Consider the following 18,971-nt stretch of genomic DNA (forward strand, 5'->3'; position numbering starts at 1 on the left):
GACAAAACTAACACCAGAGGCAATGTAGGCCCACTGATGAACGGGATGGGTGCCCTGGTGACAGAAGATAAAGAGATGGCAGAGTTACTGAATGCCTTCTTTGTCTCTGTCTACTCTGCTGCGGGCAGTCCTGAAGAGCCCTGTACCCCTGAGACCTTAGATGAAGTCAGGTCGACGGAGCGGTTTGCCTTAGTCGATGAGGAATGGGTTAGAGACCAGTTGAGCAATCTGGACATCCATAAATCCATGGGTCCAGATGGGATGCACCCGCGGGTGCTGAGGGAAGTGGCGGAAGTCATTGCTAGACCACTCTCCATCATCTTTACCAAGTCTTGGGAAACGGGAGAGGTGCCTGAGGACTGGAGGAAAGCAAATGTCACTCCAGTCTTCAAAAAGGGCAAGAAGGAGGACCCGGGTAACTACAGACCGGTCAGCCTCACCTCCATCCCTGGGAAAGTGATGGAACACCTTATCCTTGGTACCATCTTAAGGCATATCAAGGATAAGAAGGTTATGAGGGGCAGTCAACATGGCTTCACCAGGGGGAAATCATGTTTGACCAATCTCTTAGCCTTTTATGAGGAAATAACACGGTGGATGGATGATGGCAGAGCGGTGGATGTGGTCTACCTTGACCTCAGCAAAGCATTTGACACAGTCTCCCACAGCATCCTCGCGGCTAAAATGAGGAAGTGTGGACTGGATGATCAGGTAGTGAGGTGGACTGTGAACTGGCTGAAGGAGAGAAGCCAGAGAGTTGTAGTCTATGGGGCTGAGTCTAGTTGGAGGCCTGTAACTAGTGGATTGCCTCAAGGGCCAGTACTGGGACCGGTATTATTTAATATATTCATCAATGATTTAGATGAGGGAATTGAGTGTACTATCAGCAAGTTTGCTGATGACACTAAGCTGGGAGGAGTGGCTGATATGCCAGAAGGCTGTGCTGCCATCCAGCGAGACCTGGATAGGCTGGAGAGTTGGGCAGGGAGTAACTTGATGAAATATAACAAGGGAAAGTGTAGAGTCCTGCATCTGGGCAGGAACAACCCCAGGTTCCAGTATAGGTTGGGGAACGACCTGTTAGAGAGCAGTGTAGGGGAGAGGGACCTGGGGGTACTAGTGGACGACAGGATGACCATGAGCCAACACTGTGCCCTTGTGGCTAAGAAGGCCAATGGCATCCTGGGGTGTATTAGAAGGGCGGTGGTTAGTAGGTCGAGAGAGGTCCTCCTTCCCCTCTACTCTGCCCTGGTGAGACCGCATCTGGAGTATTGTGTCCAGTTCTGGGCCCCTCAGTTCAAGAAGGACAGGGAGCTGCTGGAGAGAGTCCAGCGCAGGGCAACAAAGATGATTAAGGGAGTGGAACATCTCCCTTATGAGGAAAGACTGAGGGAGCTGGGTCTCTATAGTTTGGAGAAGAGGAGACTGAGGGGTGACCTTATCAGTGTCTATAAATATATAAAGGGGGAGTGTCACGAGGACGGAGCCAGGCTCTACTCAGTGGCAAACAATGATAGGACAAGGGGTAATGGGTACAAACTGGAACACAAGAGGTTCCACTTAAACTTGAGAAGAAACTTCTTCTCAGTGAGGGTGACGGAACACTGGAACAGGCTGCCCAGGGAGGTTGTGGAGTCTCCTTCCCTGGAGACATTCAAAACCCGCCTGGATGCATTCCTGTGTAACATTATCTAGGTGTTCCTGCTCCGGCAGGGGGATTGGACTAGATGATCTTTCGAGGTCCCTTCCAATCTCTAACATACTGTGATACTGTGATACTGTGTGATACTTTACATCACTTTCAGGTCCAGCCTTCTTTGCTCAAATGAAAGTGCTCTGGCAGAGATCAGGGAACAGACCACAGGGGAAAACAGCTGAAACATCCCTTTAGTAAAAAGCCAGGGTGGCAACTTACCAAGCGCAGCTGTTGTGAAGCTAGCCTGTGGTCCAGGATGGCCTTCCCCTCCTTCCCCTCGCCGACTCAGCTGAACACAGAACTGATACTCTGTTTTTGGTTCCAGATTGTCCAGTCTTTTGGTTGTGCCTTTTACTGACAATGAAAGGAGAAAGTAAATCTCACGTTCAGCCCATGCTGAAAAATGTTAAGAAAGAAAAGGTTTGGAAAATATTCCTGAACCACCAAACACAGAAGGTAAGATACTCAGGCTCTTTTTTTGTTCCTGATTCACTAAAATAAACTATGTAGAAGTATAAAATACTTATTTTTAAGTTGAGCTCCAACCTAGCCCAAGGGATGTTTCCATCTTCCTTCAGGGCAGATTGGTTGCCTGGGCAATGAGCATTGGGTTATCTTGAATTAGTAATGACAGTAATTTGTTACTTGTTAAAGTTACTGCAATATTTCCTATAATATTTTAGGCCTTGCATAAAATGTCAAAACAGGGGCTCAAAGAGGTCATCTAAATAACAAGCAGGCTTCATTCTGCTTGTACTATTCCTTATAAATATTTAGGTAAGCTATTTGTCTCACTAAAGGGCACAGTAGAAACAAAGGAAGATTGTAGATGATCCAGAACATCTCAACACTGCTCACTATTGAAAACCTGCTGTTTACATGGGAGCTTTCAACAGCTGGGCCAAATACTGAGTACTGTTTATCTTACGGAAGGAGGGGGGAACCCCTTGGCTACTGAAAACTGAATTATCAACATTATACATATGATACACAAAGAGTCATGTGTCCAATCATAAAAGATTTAACTTTGATGTGTTATACTGTTTTTTGAGTCTAGTCAAGAGCAGACACCACGTTATATTTCAGCATGCAGCTGAAGTTTGTGCTGAAGGGAATTAAAAAACATTCTCTTACCTTCCACAGACATCCAGGACTGATAACGTTTTGCTGGCTTGTACAGGAGTTTTGTTGACACAACAGGTCCATCTCCAAGATGTACCTCAGCATTGATATCAATTATGAGGAAATTATGTCCACTGTCTGTCAGCCTTGGGGCATACTGTGGCACAGGAGGAACTGACCAAAAATGCAAATATTATATCAGCCTTTTAATTCCCTATATTAACAAAACTGTGGCATCTTCCTAGATCTACAGGAAAATGGGAGATGTTCTTTGAAACTCTTATAGACATGACTTCACATCCTAAAGCTGTCAGTTTAGATCTTTCAAAAAAACCCTTCAGCTTTCTTCTAATCCTTATCATTACAGTTATTTTTTCAATACACATAATTAATATGTTGCTTATAAGGGGTTCCTGTTCATATTCTGGCCACAGAAGTTTATTCAAACAGTTTCCTGCGGTGTAGAGAACAGAAAGTTCTGATGTATTACAATGTAAATCTGCCCTTAACATTAGAGGAGGCAAAGACATTTGAAGAGATTCATGCTTTTACCTTTGACTGTAACTTGAAATGGTTTCTCTGCCATTCCTGCTACTGTCTGCACACTGCAGACCCAGGTTCCTGTGTCACGGAGCTGGATTCGATTAATTGTAAACATGGCTTCAGAGCGATTACTGGTAACAATTAGGGAAGGCTGAAATGAACAAAGACATACAGAGCCTGAAAAACGTGAGCACCTAGGAATATTACCAAGATACTTTCTCACAGTTTAGAAGCTCATCTAGAGTTTAGTGATATCAGTAGAAAGGATTTATAATGGTCAATTCCACAGTTTCATTTGAGCTCATGAGGTATCTCAGAATATGGAAATTTCACATTATGCTTGAAAACCATGATGTGCATTTACTGCAGATAAAATCAATGTAAGCGCCAGAAAAAAAGGGAATGCAATTAGTCAGGAGCCTACCCTTAGGACAGTTCCATCTTGCTTCAAAAGTTTAAATTCTTCAGATTTTGGAAGTGGCACCCCAGTTGCTATACAAAAAGGCTTGAACTCGACACCAGAATTGAGTTCTACAGGATCTAGTAAGTTTTCTATCCGAGGTGAAAGATCTGCTGAACCTACAGAAGATGTATAGTATCTTAATGTCAGATTTCAAACACAATTTTAAAAGTCAGCACCAAAACAAATTTAGGTGTATAATGATCATAGGCAGCATAGGTGCCTGGTTCTCCCTTCACTCTAGGCCATATGCAAGGATCATGCTTACCAAAGTCAGCGCTGTTAACCTCAGTGTAAATACCATATGAGAAGGAACAAGCCGAGTGACTGCTCTTTCTTTTCCCCTCTCCTGTCTTTCTCACTTGCATTCTAAAGCAGCAGGAGTTTAACTATGGCAAAATCATGTACAAATTTTGTATTGAATGTGCAGTATCTATTTGCTCTCCATTTTGTCTAAGTGCAGTCAGATCACAAGAGTATAGTTTGGCTGTTTGGAACACAGTCTTACTTCGCTGATTGTTTTTGCACTTGAAAACCTTTGCAAATGAATAGTGGATTTGTCACTTTGTTTATCAAGCAGAAATAATAAATGCTGAGTGTATCTGTTAAAATACTGTGTGTGAACCTTCCCTGAATCCAGGGATTCTAAACAAGATATGCTCAGCTTTACAAGTTTAATTTTCTCAGGGAGACAGAGCTGATTTAAACTCTGGGGTTGTCTTGGTGTTTCAGTTACCAGTTTCAGACCATGAGGTATATAGTATAGGAGTGTATGTAGATGAATAAGAGGTCGGTAATGGTAAAGTACCATTAGCGTCTCTAAAAACTGATCAAGCAGATAGCATGTCAGTAACTGATATTAAGGTCAGTGTCAAATCCTATGGAGTAAGGTTGAAAATCTACCTCTAATGAAAACAAAATCAGAAGAAATGGTAGCATACCAGTCTATTAAATGCAGCATATGAGGCAGAGGCAATAAGGATATACACAAGTGTCTGGACCCCTGAAATGTAATTGGCAGAGCAAGGATACCAGCCTGAAGTGGTAATGCTGTACCAGCATGAAGATCTGTTTCAGTTACACTGGGAAAAGCCATTTACTACCGTGTTACCTTGCTTTACCTTCTTTTTCACATTGCAGACCATGCCATCCGAGGGAGCAGATACATCCCTTAAATCTGTCGCATGTCCCTCGATTTTGACAATTACATTTGAGTTTGCAGTCTGACCCATAAAAACCAGGTTTGCATTCTGCAAGCATATATGTTTCCAGTTAGTGTAAAGGTTCTAGAAAATGTCTTCCATTAGTTCTCAATCTCATGCATCAATTCTCCAATAGGGTCTAGTTACCTCAGCAGGTTTGAGTTTGAAACTGTATTTGTTAACACTAAACCATCCCCAAAGTATCCTGAGATGACACTAACATCAAAAATGTAGAGCACGTTTGTATCCACATCTGTCATTTGTAGACTAGATGCCAATGTGAAAGCTTTTTCTATCTCCACTCTTTTATCACTTAGACCGTTGTAGTGTCCAAAGGCTTCATCAGTTATGTTACCATAGAACAAGATGGCGCATATTTGTAAAGGAATATGTGCCTTGTATCCCAAACAGATTGCAGTCTAATAAAAATGAACAAGACTGATTATGCTCATTATTGTTCAGCAATGGATATATGTTTGGCACTGAATTGATCAGTTTGGCTTGTATATATACAGAAAGACTGTAGCTGTTAGAGAATTTTTAACATCTTAGTAGAACATCAGCTCATTTTGCAGAATAATTTGAACAGGTTTCATCTTTATTATGACGAGAATCTGACATGGTCATCTGAGATGGGTAAATATATTACTCCTTTTCTACATAACGTAAAATCCCCTGTCATTTACTCTGCTCTGCTAGCTCCCTTCTGTATTTCCTATGTGCAGTACACTAAGGACTCTACTATTCTTCATATTTTTTGCTATACCTTTGTCACATTCCAGTCCCATCCATCCTGTGGCACAAGAACAACCATATGGATCTGGTAGACAGAACATATAGTTTCTGCAGCCATAGGTTTCTTTACAGCTCTCTTCGCATGTTTTGCCAAATGTATTTGCTCCGCAAGCTATGTAAGGGAGAGAGGGAAAGACTAGCCCAACTCGATTAAGTCCACAAAAGATACAATGCTTCTAATGATACAGCTTTAGACAACAGAAAGCATAAATTAAAATAAAAAATAACATTTTTACCATTCAAATAGCAGTTACATTAACGTCTGTAACAATTTAAGCCACGGCTGCACTAATGGTTAAATTCAGGCAGCACAAACAAACATAACTTTCTCCCATGTGAGGATGCATCAGCAAATCACCCATTGTTTTGAATATGCTGGGAATGAGCTTCAACAATAAATCCTCTTTATAAGCCATTTTAATATAAATTGGACATACAGTGCCATAAATAACAAATATTCTTTTTATAGGTCAGTGCATATGAAACTGCCAAGCTAAAGGTTTTGCTTTTCTGATAAGGTCAGTGCTACGTTAGAGTGGTTCAGATGTCAACTATTCCAACATCTCAGCTCTAGTATTTGCAGCACTGCAATTCAGTCAAAATATTAGGATACATACAAAGCACTGAACTCCAGAATTTCTTGGGGAGATCAGAGCAATGTTGTGCCTGCTGTAATTCTTCCAGAGTCCAAACTAATTGTTACAAAGATATGAATAAAGAGACATATACTATTGATATGCCCCTGCAGAGACAAATCACCCTGTGAACATATTTAGCACCTTTTTCAGAAGCAGCCAGGGAATCTCTAACCCAGGGTCTTCATTTCCCAGTGTTAGCGTATCCTTAGGATCTGCTATTTTACCATGCATTTAACAGTCAGTCAGTAGCTCCAGGGAATCACAGAACAATTTAGGTTGGAAGGAACCTCAAAAGACAAACTGGTCCAGGCTTTTGTGGGAAAAGGAGCTTATCTAGCACACTGTCCAAGTGCATATCAATCAAGAAAAGTTGGAAACAATATAATCTCTATAAGGAGAAAAGAGGGAAAATTTAAAAGATAGAATCATAGAATGGTTTGGGTTAGAAGGGACCTTAAATATCATTCAGTTCCAATCGCCCTGCAGGGACACCTTCCACTAGACCAGGTTGCTCAAAGCCCCATCCAACCTGGCCTTGAACACTGCCAGGGATGGGGCAGCCACAGCTTCTGTGGGCAACCTGTGCCAGTGCCTCATCACCCTCATAGTCAAGAATTCTTTTCTGATATCCAATCTAATCTAAATAATAACAACTACCAGAACAACCTTATTCATTCAGGGTTCATCTCACCAACACTGTCTTGTCTCCAGCACCAGCTGTAAATACTATAGGTATAAAGAATAAAACAAGGCTACTCCATTTGATGCTTCCCTCAATATTCTGCTAACTTCTGCTACTGAGAACAAATCAAGAAGCAATCTGTGAAAATAATATTTGGTTACCTTTCTCACATGTTTTTCCCATAAAACCTGGAGGACAGATGCATTCCCCAGTATCTTCATGACAAATGCCATTGTTCGTGCAGGAAGGGCAGTGGGAGCTACAGGAAGGGCCCCATTTCTGAGCTTCACATCCTTTTATGGAAAAATATAGTGACATATTTTTGTCTTCTTGCTTAGTAACAAATCAAGTAGTAAAATTCTTTTCAATTAAGACAAACAGTAATATGAAAATAAGATCCATATGGACCCCCCAACAGCCCAACCTCCTGACCTAATGTAAGGAATCACTTTTTTCACTGTGGTTACTACATAACAACTTCAATGAAGAAACTGAAAAAGTCTTCCTTGTTTGAAACTAGATGTAGAGTTTTTAGTTTGCAAGAGTAAGTTTGTAAGTTGAAAAATATCACATATTTAAGATTTCTATGCTTGTAGTAGGGCTATGAGACTTACAATAGGATCAGGCTTCACCTGGACCTGGTTGCAGGACCAAGCTTGGCATCGCTGGTATTATTTCAGCATTTGGCAAGTCATGATTCTTTTTTCTGTAACAATGTATTTCTTGAAAGTTCATTAGACCAGATTCACATCTGTTATTTCTTTACTGTCATCACTGGGTCTTTATAACAATGATCAATCAGTTGATGATCTGTTTCTGAACTAAATGGTCTAAGAGCAAGCAGTTGTTTTAAAGCTTGTTCATGATTTTCTTTCGCACTTCATAATTTAAGAAGAGACTACTACCATTAATCTTGCCAGTGAGTATTTAGCTACAGATTTGATAGAAGCCCAGCTCCAGTTCTAAAATGTATATAAGACTTCATCTTGCAAATGCTTAATCTATTCCTATAGGATGCAAAATTCATTGAAAGTAATAAACTGGAAAGTCCTGAGGCAGGCTCACTAAAGATGAGTAATCCAGACTTGGTTCAGTTCTGGGTTTTTATCAGAAAGCATTTAATGATTCAACATGGCACTTGGAGCTCTGTATCTTCCTTCTCCTGGAAGGAAATTCTTACATGTGGATACTTTAAAAAACGGCTTTTGCTAAAAATCATCAGTCTGTGTCTATAATCCTAATTCAAAGAAAGACAGGACATGTTTGAGCAGTAGCATCACCCATTCTTTTTACTGTTAGCGTGCTACCTAACACTCTCCCATACTGTACCCCAAGGTTTTTCCCAGTGGCTAGGATAGACAAGATAAAAGCCTATGGCAGAATTTATGGCTAAATTTTCTGCTGTGCAGCTTGGTAGTAGTGTAGAGAACAGATCTTGGATCATTTTATTTAATAAGGTGGCAATACCTTCAAAATCCAAACTTAAGGCATTATATTTATTGATTTGTGACTCCTGGAAGCATCCTGTGGATGTTAGCAAGTAAAATATGTTTTACCATCAGAAACATTTTCTCTATTATGTAAGATATTTTAGCAACTATTTATTTTTACAAGTCAGTTTTAGATTTCTATGTTAATAGAATATAATATTCTTTATATCTGGTGAAAATAGACATGTAGAATGCTTAATGGAAAATATCTACCTACATTGTAAACTGGTCCTGTCATCCACTGGGAGATGAACTTCAAGAGCTAACTAAGGCTGTGGTAGTTCGTGAAATTAGAATAATATGTGCTAAACATGATAAATCTTTGAATAAATGGTGTTTGGATATAGCCCGTCAGAAGGAACAAAGACATTTGAAATTCCTATTTTGTGCTCAGACCCACATCTCATTTTCATGGGAGACCCAGTGCCACCTTCTTTGTTCATACTTGATGTTTGAAAAGCTGGGATGTCGAGAAGAGAGCTAGCTGTGCTGGCAACAGCTAAGATGAATTGAACTGAATCTGATTTTTTTCCTCTCCCAGCTGTGTAAATCAGTACCAGCTTGTACCAAAGATCCTTGAGAAAAAAAATCTTCTGACATAATCTGAGAGCAGTTTATGCCAAGAAAGACTCTGGCCCTTATTTGGGCATAGTATATGTTTCATTTCATGTTCATTATGACTTTAAACAATTAATTGTCAGCCTACATTAATGGAACTTACGTCTTACAATAAGCCTTGTGTAAGCAGAAGTAAAGAGGTTTCCTCCTATATATCTGGCAGAGTAAACCCCTGAATCTTGTGGTTGAACTTGAGAGTAGGAGACTTCTAGCTCCCCTGGTACTTCATGCCTCGGCACAGAGTGGATGAAGGAACCTGAGGAAGGAGCACAGAAGTCGTTCACCCTCTGCAGGTAGAAGTGAGTTTGCATTGGTTATTGAGAAAGGACAGCTTGGATGAGCTAAACAGGATCTATTTGTTAGTTATGAATTTGCTGATGGCTTTTTAGCTAAACTAGTTTTTGATAATTGGAGAAGTGCATGTAAAAATGAAACTAGATCCTGAGGAGATTTGGTTGATGAATGTGACAAACAGCTACATGGTCAGTGTTTCTTTACAGGAATGATGCTGTAAACGTAGTGGTTAAAAGGGTTAATTTTGTTTCTTAGCTTTTCCTGAAGTGAAAGGTAACAATCTGTAAGGAGTTTAATGTGGCTGGAAGGAGTCAGACAACAAATGCCAGCCAGGTCCTACTTAATCTGAGTAACGCAAAGATTTCCATAGCAGAGCAAAGCAGGAAGAACAGAGCTCAGCTTTATCTTTTCTTCCCAGACTTAACATGTTTCTGTCTCTTCTGTATTTTTTTTCACCAGGGAAGCTTATCGGTGTTATTCTAGGTTTGCTGTAATTGGTCATACATGCCTGCTAAGTAATGCAATAGAGTTTGGTCTTCTCCCATCACTCTAGATCATCAAGTAGCTACATTTGAACATTTGTTGCTGTCAAAGAGAAGTTGCATCCACTGGACTTCAGGACCCTTGGGATTCCTTGCACTCGCCTGCCAGAGCAGGGCTGCTGCAGGCAGCTAACGCCAGATCCAGCCAGCTATCCCCAAAACATATATGCACATGCTCACACACACTGTGCTGATAAATCCAGCCACTAGCAGACCCATGCAGCAGAACTGTGCCTTTACATGTACTGCATGTGCACGTGAGACTCACACTCACACAAACAACCCAGAAAGCCTAATCCTGTTCTCATTTGCCACCTAGTCAAGCCTCATATACACCCAAAAGTGGGTCCTATGGCCCAGACCTACAGTCTCTCTAATTAATGGCTGTCAGACCTCTTATCCTACTTGCTGGCTTGAAGTTCACTAGTGTGTCACACACACGCTTGCACACACAAGTGGGTCCCTGATGTAACTGGCCTTAGACAGTCTCTCCATTTACTGGCCCCAGACATACAGGCCTTTTTGACCCCTGGCATGTGTTTCCAGTTACTAGGAGTCAAACCTATTGTGCCTTCTAGTCTGGCCTGAAGGTCACTAGCAGATTACACATATGACCACCAAGTAGACAGCACACCTATGTGAAGAATAATTAATAATAGAGTTTAATAAGATCAAACCAACTGTCTTGTAGAGATTGGCTGGACCAGTGGCATCTTTTACCTGCATCCTGCCCCATTTTTCCATGCTTGTTCCTTTCCTGTTCATTTTAATCCCTCCCTTTCTCCTTTTGGCTCTTTCTTTCAATATCCTGTTATTTCACACATCCTTATGCTCCCTCTCAATCATTCCATAGTAAGTTTGCTCTTTCCGCCTGAGACTCATGATAATCTCACTCTCTCACTCACCTACAAAGCTCTGATTGAAGCTGCTCAGGGCTTTGTGCTGTTCCCACAGTGGCTCTCAGAAGCTGCCCTTTGGTGTTTTCTCTGCCATCTTCTACTGCTTAGAGCTTGTGTGTCTGGTTATTTATTACTTCTCTTATTTCTTGTCTTAGCCTTTTGTGCTGAATTACCATTCACCAGATGATACTCCCACAGATGAGGTCCCCTTACCTTCTACATCCCCTTACATTTACCCTGATAATGAAACAACTTTTTCCACTTTGCTGAAGTAATTTAGAAGAACAGTGACAGGCAGGAGCTTTACTGTCTGTGATCATACATAATATCATGTTATCAATTTGACTATAGTCAAACTTCAGGCAGATGAGAATCATAACTAAAATGGCAAAAAGATCTTGGGTCAGTTCAGTCCCTGACAACATGTAACAGTTCTTCAAGAAAACAGGAACAAAGAAAAAGAGAAAAGAATGAAGGAGATTAGTTCTGAAACTGTGAGTTGTGGTGTTTATTATTATTATTATTATTATTATTATTATTATTATTATTGGGTTTTGCATATCTTTTGAATTACAAGCTGCAGAACAAGCTTGGCAGCAAAGTACCAAGAAAGCCTTATAGCCTGTTAGCAAGGTTCACTTTCTGTGACTTGTTTTTCAAGATGGCGCTTTTTATGTCAATGTCTTAAAGCAATCTTGTTTAGCAGAACAGTTTTATTCGCCAGACAGCCTTTGTAAGGGTGTGTAAGGGGGAAGTGGTATTTTAAATGACTGAAATGGAAGACTGCAACAGTTAGATATAGCAGGACAAGTATTTTCTTTGCCAGCTGCTGTATCAGAAATCCTCAGGGATGCTATTTCAGCTGTAACCTCAGGTGAAGAACTTGACCTACTGTCCAGAGTCATGGTTAATCTGAGGCTTTTTGCCAAGTTTCCAGTTGGAATCCCAGCTGAGGCAGCATCATGATACAAGCGCTCCTGCTCTGACATAGCAGCTGGTTCTTGTATGAGAAAATGCTGACAAGAGATCATAGAATTTCCCTGAGGATCCTGAAAGGACAAGTGATGGCAAACTTTCTCCACTGTGCACTGCATGGTTGAACCTCTGAAGAGCAAGGAAACAGGTCTTTGAGAAACTCTGTTTTGCATATTGCCCTTTTAAAAGACACGTTTTTGGTTTTGTTTTCTTTTTTTAATTTTCTCTTTCAGCCTGTAAAGAAGTGCTCCAAATATTCAGTAAGTTGTGTTGAGGCTGACCCACTGCATGCCTTCTTTTGCAGTGTGTTAACACTTCCTTACCTCATCCTGCTCTATTTACTCCCTATTTCCTGGTAGATCACTGTAAGATAGACCATCAGTAGGCAAAGATGGACCAGTACATCAAGTGGGCTTTCCACAACTGATTTGTTGCAGTCTAACATTCTGAAGGCACAGTGAGCTTTAGTGGCAAGTGTCAAGCCGTAGTAGCACATAGCTGAATAATGAGTTAGATGTGATTTAAGGAACATCTTAGTTAGAAAAGTTATGTAATAAATTTTACAACCTGACTAATTTTTATTGTTGAATGAAATAAGGATTAGGTTTTGTTGACAGTTTTGCCTTTCTAGTAGTAGACTATTAGTGCTTAATTTTCTTAGCCTGAAGAACTTCATAGAAGCAAAATGGCCTATGAAAGACATATAAAGAAGGAAAAATATGCACTTGAAAAGCAGTAGAAATGTAGATAAGAGATGCAGGAACTAGGCCTTCACAGTGGCACAGAAAAACAAACAAACAAAAACAAAAGCTAAAGTAAGCCAGGCAAACATAGAAGAAAATCAAAAAGGGAAGTGAGAAACAAAACAAAGGTATAAAGAGACAATTTGACATTCTTTTGGAAAAGAAACAGGTCAGTTCAATATATTGGATATGGTGAGCGGCTCCTTTAGGGAACATTAAGTGCACGAAGAATTATGTCTCCATTGCACAGCATGGGCATCATCAGCAATGACTTTAAAACAGTTATATGCCACTTGGGTAAGACTGATAGCAGAAAGAAATGACAAGGGAGAAAGGTTAATTACCTACCATTTTTGTAGATCACTGCATCTTCCTCTTTTGCTGCCATTCTAATGAAGGAAATATTCACATGCTCTCCCTTATTTGCTGTAACAGTTAATGCCACTGGATGGAATGAGGCTGAAAACAGAACAGGACAGAAGTATGGGATAAATAGCAGCAGTTGCTATCTCTATCTAGTATCTGGGCTGAAAGCTGAGGATAGTTTACAGCATGCCCTAACTCAGATTTTGATATTTTAATTTCTTTATAGCACACACTGACTCTATCACCAGCAACCTCAGCCCTTTGTCCTGGCCAACAACAGAACATGGGGCATGAAATAAAAAAAGTAATTTGATTTTGGTGGAGTAACTCAAAACACTTCCTAACTAGGAGCTGCAACTGTCTGCATAACACTTCCCCAAGTTTCTTCATCCCTTGAGACATTTTTCAAGCAGACTGAGTAAAACACTGGAAAATGCATTCTAGGGAACAAGCTGTCATCGGCAAACACAAGTTAGAAGTTAAGGATGCTTTCTTCCATTTAGTTGGAAAACTCCACAGGAAGGCTATGAAGTGTTTTGAGAACAAATTCAGGTATCTGACCATTTTTAGCTCTGAGTTGTTATGTCATACTATCACTGATAAGTCGATAGCAAAAAAAAAATAAATACAGAAACTCCTCTAAAATGAGGCAAAGTTAACTTCCAAACTCTTCAGCTTTTTATTTGAATGAGAATGTTACACCTCAGTACTTTTCCTTTTACATCACCCAGGGGAGTGAGGCATTGATTTTCACTAGCCCCTTTTGTCCTTCTGGTTTTGAGGCTGTTTAGCCTTAGATTTCCTCCTGTGCAAATTCCTCTTGGGCAAGTCCGTCCTGAATCTTGTTTTCGTTCTGCTCCTGGGAGCCCAGTTCTGCTGCCATCTGCCTCCCCAGCAAGATGAATGGGACCTTTCTGACAGAAAGACCCACATGAACCTCTGCTGGAAAGAATCCTTGAAGAGCTGTTCATGCTTCTAGTCAGCTCTGCATATTTGCACTTTTGCATAGGTTCCATTTCTAGTAGTCACATTTATTCATTGGGAATATTTCATTTAAGGAGCGCACATACAGGTTAGTACAAACTGTTAAACAACTTCTTCATAAAAGGTTGGCATTTATTTATAGTCATGTATCTTTTTTTTCTGTTCATTACTAGAATACTTTCAATAAAATATACTTCTGTTCATATCAGTGGTTGCAGAAAATAAATTTTTGAGTCTCTAGCTGGAATTTGGTGGCAAAGAAATACACAGAGATAGGATCAGAAAGCAGAGGAAAAATGATTAACTTTCTACTACATTATATATGTAAGAGAGCTGTGAAAAACAAGTAGGTAGATGTTACACACAGTTACACACAGTGTAAGGCTGAAACTGTGGTAGCACCTCCAGTAAAATCTAAGGGGGAAAGGAAGGTGTTATTTGTATAATATTTGAGGAAAAAATATTTTAATACTTCTCTTTTAGAATGGTATTTTAATTAAAAATCAAAACTTTTGTGTTATGTGTTGTAAAACTAAAGAAAGAAAAATCGAGTGAAAATGAAGACATTTGTCTCAATCCAAGCCAGCCTCTCTCCCAAAATTTTATTTCCTTGAGGATTTTAACAGATTAATGTTTCATTTCTGCTTAGAAATAAGACAACTATAGAAAACTCACAGTTCTTTGCAGAATGGAATTTCTATCCCTTGTGCAGTTCTAGCGTTTATGCTCTGAGCCTCTGCCATGAGTTTTCATTCCATCATTAAGTGCTATCCAATTGGTTTCAGCTGGGGTGTTCCTGCATGACGCTAAGTATTTGCACAGGGATCTATTGAGGATTTGACATCTTACCTTGGCACTGGTACCTGAACTACCTCTTATAGAAACATAGATTTCTAATATAGAATAATGAAAAAAGATCTCATTAGAAACCATCAAATAAAACTGAAAGCAGTCCAAACTTACTGTCAGCCCCTGATTTAGAAATTATTTATGAATAAAAAATGCATGGTGAAAACCGTGATCTATTTAGGAAAAGAAAATTCAACAGCTTACTCAAAAATGAATTGCTAGTTATAAATGATTCTAAGTGGTTTACTGCAGTGGGTTTTGGACCAAATTTAGTGAGGCATTAATAATTGTTTTAACAAGATATTAAACTTTTTCATTCCCATTTTCTTTTCTTGGTATATTGTTTAGCTTAACCACAAGACTTTTTCATCAGAATATTATTGCAATGGAAAGGAATGCACACTCCCTTGTGGGCTCAGTTCCAACGTATTTTTAGATTGTGACTTGTATTTCAGTATTTCACATCTCTAGTGTGCCAATTCCTTATAGAGACATAATGAACTGAGTTTCAGGGCAAGTGCCATAATGCTCTGATGTTAGCATTTCCCTTATTGTCCCTTTGCCCACTCTGGAGAGTTTGTGTGTGGGAAACTCACTTTCTTATATGAAAATACACATTTAATGTGTAGAGAAATAGCATAAATTATATTTGACTAGAAGGAGAACAGGTTATATATTGTTATTTTCTAGATATGTATGCTGTAAACAGTATAAGCATTAGTTCCCAAACATATATAAAAGATAATCTGTTCCCTCTTATTGTGTGTATAAGTATTCCATAATTGTAGAATTATAGAATAGTTTGGTTTGGAAGGGACCTTAAAGATCACTTAGTTCCATCTCCCCTGCCAAGGAAGGGACACCTTCCACTAGACCAGGTTGCTCAAAGGCCCATAAAGAATTCAGGAGAAAGGACTTATTTTTTTCAGCATGGCACATGTAGAGTAAAATAGGAAAATTAACCTGTTGCATTTCTGTATTATACAGTAAAAATCTTACTGTAACTGGTAAGTACATAATCAGGCAGATGACAGTTCCCAACCACATCAGTGGGGCTACCCAAATGATTAGTAATTAGTGTTTCAGCAGCAGTGTTTCAGCTTCTTGCCCTAAGGCTGCAAAACAGTGACTGGATTTTCAGAAGTGCTTCTCGTTCTGTGCCTTTTCTCTCCTCAATGGGAAACCACACATTTCAACTCTTGCTCAATTTTTGGCATTGAAAAACACGTTCTGCCTTTAAAACTTATTCAGACAATAGCATAAAAGGGAAAAAGGTCTGTTTCCCAACTATAGATGCTTTGCCAAACCTCACAGTCCTTCACTGACCTCTTCTTCCTCTCTCTGTGCACTTTAATAGCTTTGAGAATTTCTGCCATGCCTCTTTCTCACCCATCTAGCCTGATTAGATTATACATGCTCACCAAGTTGCTAGCTCAAATTCTGTCAGTGGAAGCTTTCGCAGAGAAAGTCTGAGAAATGGATTCAGCCCAGGAATTATCCAAAGAAACATACTTGCCGTTGGTGTGAGAGTTGTGTTATTTCTGGTTAGAACAACTTTGGTCACATAGGAAGCTCTCAAAGTTTGATTACTTTAAATTCCCTGCTCCTAGGTCCAGAGATACAAAGTGCAAAAAAACCCAGATTGATTCAAAGGACACTCTTCCACTCACAGAGGTTGTTGCACATGACAGTCAGAGATGGCTCAGCACACTGGCATTCTGCCACACAGGCAGGGCCACACTGGCTTTCCATGGACTGTTATCTTATCTGTCTCCTCATTGCAACCTCCTTTAAAACAATAGAGGTGTCAGCCTGCACCTGCAGAGCTTTCTTGGTGACTAGTCAGAGAAAACATAAGTGAGTGATAAAGGCACTTGCCCTGCCAACCTTGCTTGTAATGTTCCCATACTGTAAGATGCAAACAGACACCAGCTGTAGCTTTGAGAAATGAAAAATCTATTTGTCTTAATTTGCTATATAATTTCAGGAGATACCAACAGTGGTAATGGCTCTTACTGAAACCTTATAAAGAAAGATTAAAGGTGTCAAGTCTCCTCACAGACCAGCTGCCATGGCATAAAACATAAGAAATACAGTCAAGTCTGCTAGAAATCAGCTGAAGTTTTGAAAAGTTGATTTTCTGCTGAAAATTCTCCAACATTTCTTGCACTTATCTGTAGTTTATGGTGATCTCTTCTTTGGAACTTGTCCCAGAAGTTCAGTGAGGTACAGAGACAAATAAAAGCTTGCACATAAGAAGGTGTAATTTAACAGCTAGAGTGCTGGACCTTCGAAATCGCACCTACTCTTATCATTATATCCCTGCTATATTTTCTTTTTCTACAGTGCCTAGCCTTAAACCCAAACCCAAGTCAATAGTGAGATGCACCGCCTATTTTTGTGAATAATCCTCTTAGATTTTTGAAAATTTCTCTGGAGTTTCTTTCTAGTTTTGAGCTGGACTGGGTTTTTTCATACTGACACAGACTGTGCTGATCCAGTGCTGCTGATCTGTAGTTTTACTGAACCTTAGGCAAGCCAGTTATTTTCTAGGCTCAGGTTGCCCATTTGTAAAGGAAAGGGTAGTGATGTTTTGTTATCTACACCTCAGACCTGTTGAGACTTTAAAATGGAAGCATGCTTAGAAATCAAGGGTCTGGTATGTGAAAAGATCAGTGCAGGAGTTATTGTATTATAATTTCATGAGGTCAGTGAGGCCAGTACTTATCTTATTTGCCACCTGACTTTGTGTTCCTGGCAGTAGCCAGACACAGGCAGAATACCTACAGGTGTCTGACTGACTTCCATGAGGAAATGCCTAGCAGCTAGTATCAACCAGTTGTCTCTGCATTTCATTACAAAACACAGGCTTGAGCCAAGAGTATCTTTATTGACTCCAGACTGCCTTGCCATGCTGGTGCCCACCTGTGTCAACCAGTGATAACTGCCAGCCTTGCAAGCACTGACACACAGAATCCTGATCTGATCACCATACAGTACCTCTCAGTGGCATCTTCATGGTATGTATCCTTGTCACCTCATCCTTGAGTTTCCCTTCACAGTAATACGCTCCAATAGTTTCACTGGCCTGTTCCCTTTTCCACACCACTGTTTTGGCTGTTGGCCTCTTCAGATCTTCGTTGACTTCCAGTGGTTCCCGGTGTTGGTTTGTCACATCCTCCTGGTCTCGGTCTATCGTGATAGACTCACGGGAGTGCCATTTGGAAGTGATGCAGATAAGTGCTGTCTCGGAGTTGTCCACCAGAGGGAATGAATTGATCAGTATGAGGTCCAGTGCCGCTTCCACTTTACCTAAGGGAAAAAGCAGCAAGTGGAAAAAGTTTACTGCAGAGTTTGTGTATATGGCTGATCAAATCACCAGATAAGCTGTTTCACCCATTACTCAGGGTTTCTCTTGCACAGTTTCTGTGCAAAATGGAAAGATTGCAGATTAACTATTCCACTACACTGACTTTAGGATTTACTTCTTAAGTCTTGAACAGATAGAGCTTGTTCTTCTCAGAAGAAGAAGATCACAAACTTGTGGAATTTCTTTTGGAAAACCATGGGTTGCAGAAGCAGACATATCCTTGAATAGTTAGACATGTACATAAATGCCTGAAATACGGTGCTGGTAACAAGGCCAGTGGATAATTTTCAGGGTTAGTTTGATAGTGTTTCTTTTACATTCTTTACATGGATTTTATATACATGAACTGATATAGAGTAGATATATCTTTTGATTATGCGAATTGGCAGTACTTTGAACAGTTGGAGTATGTTCTGACAGCTGTTTTATGAATCGGGATTAATGATTTCATAATCATGCACATGTTAACCATTCGAAGCCCTGACAGACAGCGGCAAGAACTATGACATAAAAAAGCAGTCTCAGAAAAAAAGAGCAAGTCAGCAGCACTAGTAGAATCATTTTTCCTAAGGTTAAGTTTTAATCAATCGAAATGGCTCCTTTTGCTCAACAGAACTGCCAGAAATACACGGAGATTTGAAAATGGTAGCTACAAGCCTGATTAAAACAGTCTCTGGAAGAGTACTACAGATTCAGCTGTTGA

The 18,971-nt window shown here is 40.0% G+C and overlaps 1 protein-coding gene across 3 annotated transcripts in view; it reads right to left on the reverse strand.

The window, feature by feature from the left end:
- TEK (TEK receptor tyrosine kinase) overlaps positions 1-18,971 on the reverse strand; it is a 40,558-nt gene that overhangs the window by 13,376 nt on the left and 8,211 nt on the right. Inside the window, exons 2-11 of one of the 3 annotated variants that reach the window (XM_061468782.1) lie at positions 17,899-18,210; positions 13,048-13,158; positions 9,350-9,502; positions 7,300-7,431; positions 5,790-5,930; positions 4,943-5,071; positions 3,786-3,940; positions 3,371-3,512; positions 2,831-2,992; positions 1,916-2,050 (exon numbers count right to left, since the gene is read on the reverse strand). In XM_061468782.1, the coding sequence (XP_061324766.1) occupies positions 1,916-2,050; positions 2,831-2,992; positions 3,371-3,512; positions 3,786-3,940; positions 4,943-5,071; positions 5,790-5,930; positions 7,300-7,431; positions 9,350-9,502; positions 13,048-13,158; positions 17,899-18,210 (1,572 nt within the window). Of the gene's footprint in view, positions 1-1,915; positions 2,051-2,830; positions 2,993-3,370; positions 3,513-3,785; positions 3,941-4,932; positions 5,072-5,789; positions 5,931-7,299; positions 7,432-9,349; positions 9,503-13,047; positions 13,159-17,898; positions 18,211-18,971 lie in introns of those variants that run through there. The other 2 variants (XM_061468783.1, XM_061468784.1) reach the window with 2 other exon arrangements.

Source organism: Pezoporus flaviventris, unplaced genomic scaffold (genome assembly GCF_033815535.1).
Source record: "Pezoporus flaviventris isolate CSIRO_AGI_PZ_B2104156 unplaced genomic scaffold, CSIRO_AGI_Pfla_v1 ptg000050l, whole genome shotgun sequence".
Taxonomy (NCBI): Eukaryota; Metazoa; Chordata; class Aves; order Psittaciformes; family Psittacidae; genus Pezoporus; species Pezoporus flaviventris.